This window comes from Haplochromis burtoni, unplaced genomic scaffold (assembly GCF_018398535.1).
Source record: "Haplochromis burtoni strain Fernald_Lab_line unplaced genomic scaffold, NCSU_Asbu1 Contig_498, whole genome shotgun sequence".
NCBI lineage: Eukaryota > Metazoa > Chordata > Actinopteri > Cichliformes > Cichlidae > Haplochromis > Haplochromis burtoni.
Window position 1 is genome coordinate 174,797 of NW_024582859.1, and position 6,327 is coordinate 181,123.

At 39.2% G+C, this 6,327-nt stretch overlaps 1 protein-coding gene across 6 annotated transcripts in view; it reads left to right on the forward strand.

Moving 5' to 3' along the window:
* cacna1ia (calcium voltage-gated channel subunit alpha1 Ia) overlaps nt 1-6,327 on the forward strand; it is a 195,658-nt gene that overhangs the window by 161,032 nt on the left and 28,299 nt on the right. For all 6 annotated transcript variants that reach the window (XM_005946876.3, XM_014329075.2, XM_042213936.1 and 3 more), the window contains exons 28-29: nt 3,485-3,618; nt 4,381-4,451. In XM_005946876.3, coding sequence (XP_005946938.1) covers nt 3,485-3,618; nt 4,381-4,451 — 205 coding nt within the window. The remainder of the gene's footprint in view (nt 1-3,484; nt 3,619-4,380; nt 4,452-6,327) is intronic.

Genomic DNA, 6,327 nt, shown 5'->3' on the forward strand with positions numbered 1-6,327 from the left:
GCAGATCTCATGCTTCCACTGTGGATTTGTTAAATCTGCTGTCCAGAGATGGATTAATCTGTTTCTGAATGACAGACAGCTTTTCTTATGGCCCCACAGTGTCTAACCTTAAGCAGCCTTTGGATTAGATGTGGACATTTATATCAGTCAAAAATTACAATGTCTGTTCAGCTAAACCACTTATCACATATATGATGATAAAAAGAAAAAAAGCAACAGAAAAAAAACCACTAAGTCGACTATTGGGGATTTTTGGCACATGCTATAATCTCTCAAGTTAACATATAATATAAATAGTGCTACAATAAACAGTTATTTGGTTCAAAGTGTAATGGCTAAATAAATCTGCCGTTTGCTTTGATCATTATAAGTGGAATAGCAGCTTTGACGGCATCTAGGATTATGAATGTGCTGAAATATTTGCGCTGCCGTTAAACGTTCTGTTGTCAAATGTACTAAATAATAAGCACTACAAATATGACACTTAGCACACATTGTGGGTTCTGTCTATAATGTCTTAAGTAGTATAAAGAGCATAGTACCTCAGTCTGCTTAGCTGGAAGTTAAGAAAGCTTTAAATAATAAAGAGGTTTGTTTTTCCTACTTTGTTTCTTTTAAGCCCTCTGTCATGCCCTTATTCCATCAAGCTATACTGTGCAAATATAAACCTTAAATTGCTTACAGTTAAAAGGCTTATTTTAAGGTGCATAATAATATAATAATTACAGTACTATGCAAATGTCTTGAGCCAGCCGTCACGTATAGCAAAGAACTGATTTTAGATTGTGTCTTTAGTGGACTTGATAGGCTATAGAAGCCTATCACATAAGCATGTAATCTGCTCCCATTTCTTTAGTTGAATTTACAAAAATTAAAAAAGACAACACAGTTTGACTGGAATGAACTTGTAGTTTTGCACCACAAAGAGCTATTAACTAAAAAAGGACGTATTTTGTGGGATATATTGGCGTAGTGTGCAGTGTGTCCTTAAAAACACTATCAGCAGCAGAACAGTGTCTGAAAGTCATGAAATTCAAGTCAAAGAAATAGGGAAAAAGACCACCAAAGACCTGACACAGGACACAAGAGATGCATCTAGCCCTTCAGCCGATCCATCTACTGTTCACTGAAGCTTCATCAGAAATGCTCTCAGTGGAAGCCTGGCAGTCAAGAAGCCTTCTTTGGGAAGGGAAACGGGGAGAAAAGGCTGAGGTATGGCAGATTGCACAAGATTTGGACTGGAATTCAGTTGTAACAGGTCTGATGGAATGATGAATCCAAATGTGACACTTTTGGTTTGGTTTTTGGAGGTCAGGACAGGAGAGGTACAACAGTGAGAGCCTAAAGCCATCCCTTAAACACGGTAGGGGCTCTGTCAGGGATTGGAGCTGCATTTGAACGAGTAGTACTGAAGAATCTCATCAAAATTAATGAAATTATGAACACAAAAAGTAGTGTGTGATTTTAAACCACCATGCAATACCATCTAGAAAGCATCTGACTGGCATCAGCTTCATTTTTCAGCATGACATGATTTCAAACACACTGCAACACACTGGGACACTACCAGTACTGCAGGTAAAATACTGGAGATCAATTTTAAGTACAGTAGCTCACAAATGCTCATATTTAATATGATCTTCTGTTGACAAATGGCAGCCAATCAGTTAAGTCGTCCTTAAAGGGGGGAGAAGCTAAAATAACAAGGAAAGAATGAACCGAGGGCAGGAGAAAGACTAAATGTAAGATAAAAAGGGATCATTTTAAACTATGAACCAAGTAAAGCTAATGTGGTATAATCCATAAAAATATGAAGCTGTAAAAAAACAATCTCACCACCAAATGAAATGTGCCTGTCAATTGTGTGGATGTGAAATGAATACACTGAAAATCTCTCCATCTTACTGTACTCACCTTTGTTTGACTTTTATAGGAAAATCAGCTCAGCGCTTCTCTATTTACAGCCTCATCTGTTACTGCACAATGATGACACTGATGTCTTTTGAGAGCTATGCAGTGACTAATTTAGGCAGAACCAGATTTGGGAGCTCATATTATACTGATGGTAGTTTAATGTCATTGACCTATTTCAGTTACCGAAGAGAGACCAGACAGCGGGAAAAGAATAGCCAAAAAAATGGTTTGTAAAAGAGATAAGGTGGAAGACGGAGAGAGAGAGATGCAGAAAAAAGACGGATAATATATAGAAGATGGAAGCTGCAGTGATCAAAGACAAAAAAATGGAGGGGACAAATGAATGATGAAATGAGAAAGAGATGGGCGGATATAGAGAGAATTTATCACGCAATGATCAGCTGGCAATTTGTCTCTTTTTATGTAGTGTCAGCAACAGCCGCGAGCAGTCATTGTGCATAGTGTGATTTACGGTATACGCTGGGGTGACTCTCGGGCCAGCTTTAGAACTGGGTCAGTGGAGTAGCAGGTAAAACGCACGGCACATGACAAGGTCTTACAGTTGAAGACACGGGTAGTTAAGTGGAGCGTGCTTCATTAGAGAAATCTGAGCTTAACAGTGTCGATAACAGAAAAGCAAAGCGCAACTTTAATTAAACCTTTTCACAAGTTGTTGCCGTCTTGTTTTCCAGATTTCCAATCTAAATGTTTCACCGCGCTGGGTGCCTCGCTGTGATCTTACATTGTATTTACCATCTCTCATAAACACTCACACAGTCCTGAACCTAAACAAATTCAATCAGTTGTTGCCCACATTTGGTTGGACAGTCTGTTGGAAGCGCGGGGGCTGTTTTTGGACTTGAAAAGTTGGAAGCCTTGCAAATGTGGTGTAGTTTCATCAGAATAAATAAAATGCCTTTAAATTTAAGGGAGACATTCTAAAAAACAATCTGCTCCCAAATGTCTGCTCACTAAATTCATAGATTTGTTGTTTTGCTGTGTGGTTTGATCCGTGGGATTTACTTTTTTCCCAATTTGCAGAACCAGGACTGTGTGCAAACACTTTTTTAGTGCACACACACACACACACCACCAACAACAACGAGCAGACCCAGAGGAAATATTAGTTGAATTTGACAAAAAGTGTATTGGATTAGAACGGCGTACCGCACCTTTAAGTCAGATGTTGCGCTGGCAATGGTTTTCTTCAAATTGTTGGCACCATCTGTTTCCCATCTGTCCTCAAGCCTTAAAATTAAATTGTCTGACAAGATGCCGTGCCGCACATGATGTCTTTAAGGACTCTTGGGTCTGAGGAACTGTAGCATCAATGTCAGCAATGTGTAAATCTCAAAGGAGATTAATGTGTAGATGCCTCCTTAAAGAATAAAGCTCAGAACTTGGTGAACAGCCTATTTGAGTCTGCAGCAGTTTTAACAAGTGTGACTTATTTACTCCCCCAGTGAACCAGAGCGTCTGTGTTTTGTAGTCACTCTCTATATTTCGAGTTTAGTGCAATGCTTTTTTTTTTACTTCACCACATGAGAGTGAACGTGTGAACTTGTACTAGGTGGAACCAGTTGGATCTGGCCATAGTGCTCCTGTCACTGATGGGCATCACGCTGGAAGAAATTGAGATCAGTGCTGCTCTGCCTATCAACCCCACCATCATCAGGATCATGAGAGTACTGAGGATAGCAAGAGGTAAATATGCTGTGAATAATCACATACATGTTTTTTTGTTTTTGTTTTTTTTTTTTGGGGGGGGGGGGGGTTTTTTTTTGCCAAAAAAATAACCATTTCAGCTGCGACTACTGGTTCAAAATGTTACGATTAAACTCTAAATTTTAAGGAAAAAAAGTCAAAATGTGGAGATTAAAGTTGTTGTTTCAAGGCGAACAAGTGACCCAGCTGTTCTACCCTCTACAAAATTGTCTAGATAAGTTAGTGAAATTGTACTTCAGAAATGATTTCCCTTTTAGCACATGAACACAGTTTGGTGATAATTGTTAAGCATTAGAACAGAGGACGAGATGGTGGAGAAAGCTATAACTGGTCAGAAGAAAAACCCACACAAAGGAAAAAACTGGCAGTGGACCGATGCAAGGACATCGATGGTTACACCCTCGTGCAGTACAGAGGGAACGTGTTGTATTACAAGAAAGCTGATCAAAGTGTTTCACTGACTCACCCTGGATTTAATCTTGAAATTTTCGCTTTATTCTCAAAATGAACAATATTAATGAAAAAATTGATATAAATCTTCTATTTTTTCTTAATGTGGCCCTAATATTCTATCGTATTAAATATGCAGGAAAAGGCTTGACGTGAATGCTTTCGTTTTACAAGGCAAAATCATGAACTGATGTTTCCACAGATCACTGTTTCCCATTCTATGTACATGTAGCATGTAATTGAACCTGAGGGACTTCCTTCTAAATTCCCACCTCTCTCTGTCTCTCTCAGTGCTGAAGCTGCTGAAAATGGCAACAGGAATGAGAGCCCTGTTGGATACAGTAGTCCAAGCCCTGCCTCAGGTAAAAAACACTTAGTCTCTCTCTTCCTCTGCTCAGACACACACACGCACGCACACACACTCACTCCACAGTCCCCCAAGAGAAAGTTGGCCAGTCTCAGTCAATAGCCAAGGGGGGTACTAGCCCCTCTTCCCTTTCTTTGTTGGCCTGTAGGCAACTCTAATGGATGACTCATTTACCACACACACTGGGAGCCTGGAACACACATATGCATCTGCGTACATATACACACAGGCAGGTTTTTGCTTGTTTTCACTTTCAGCACCATGGAGAGTTCCCAGATTCCCACTGAGACCGCAGTGTGTTAGAAACAGCTTGTAAACTAGTCTTTAGTTCATTTAGTGGCGAATTGTCCACAGAGTCAAACAGTGCCCAGGCCGTCTCTCACTGTTCCAGGGCACCTAATATTCAGCTGCCTGTCTATTTCTGTTTGTTTTTTCTAGAATAACTGTACTCATTAGAACATGAAGTGTGAAACAGCACATCAAACATGTTGTAGAAAGTATGTATGATGTTTCTGTTTGTATGCCATCTCCCCCAGTGTCTCAACACTTATTGGTTAATGTTCTTGGTGTATGCTGGTGTCATTTTTTGGAGCATTACTTTTTAACTCCATCAAAACTGTCAGAATTTTTCCAGCAAAAAGTGAAACAATAATTTCAGAATTCTGGAAAATTAAATGAGAAGATAGAGGCCACTCTCACATTTCAGTAACTTTATAACATGGTCGACAGTAAGGGCATAATTCCCCTCAAATTAAATGGAATTTTAATATATTTTATTTGAAATTCTAATGTAATTATATTTAACTACAAGTACTTAAAGGTAGGGACACTAGAATAACAAGCACAAAAAGTCAGGTTTTTACAGGACACTAGGAAATAATATTTCTCGTCTAACGTCGTAAATATGCTGTGCTTTTCACGGTACAGGTCGTATTTTGTAGTGGGTAAATTTTGCCTTTTTACATCTTTTTTTTACTTCTTTATTTAATATTCAACAGATGGATGTTCTATTATTCAACTATCCCTTTTTTTATCGTATTATAAATTTGGTAAGGATTATCTTTTCTTTGTACCTTACAGGAAAAAAATAAATACCCACAAAATTTGCAGGCCTTTGTCTCCTTTTAGTCATTGTGTTTTAAACAGTGGTTCTCAAACTGTGGGGCAGGCACCACTGGAGGGGCGTGGAGCTACTGCAGGTGTGTTGGGGAGCACCAGGGGAAATGTACGGAGTGAAGCTAAGTTAAATTAACATAATTTATGGATAGGAGGGAAAATAAACCGTTAGTGTGCAGATGCTATTGTTCTAACCTTGAGTCTCTTCAAATTCAACATGAATCCTTTTAATTGTTAATGATAAAATAATGGGGTGTGGGCTATGGATCGTTTTTCAGCTTTGAAAAGTGGGGCATGACAGAAAAAGTTTTCAGAACAAATGGGCCAGACCAACAGGTTTTCCAAAAATAAATGAATGAAATAAAGATGTATAGTGCCTTATGTAGGATACACACACACACACACACACACACACACACACACACACACACACACACACACACACACACACACACACACACACACACACACATATACAAATACATACACACATACAGATAGTTTGATCCATTGACCATCAAAACTAAGATGAAGCAAGCACAGAGAAACAGGTGGCGTGTTGAAAGGAGGGCAGGCAGAGGTGAGGGAGAACAGATTCCTTGTCTTTCTTTTCTATTGATCCCGCTCTCATTAACACTGAGCCCTTCACTCTATCCCAAGGGCAACAAGGGAGGTAATTAAAACTAGGGCTAATTAAACAGTTCCAGGAGGTCTGTGTATGTGTGTGTGTGTGTGTGTGTGTGTGTGTGTGTGTG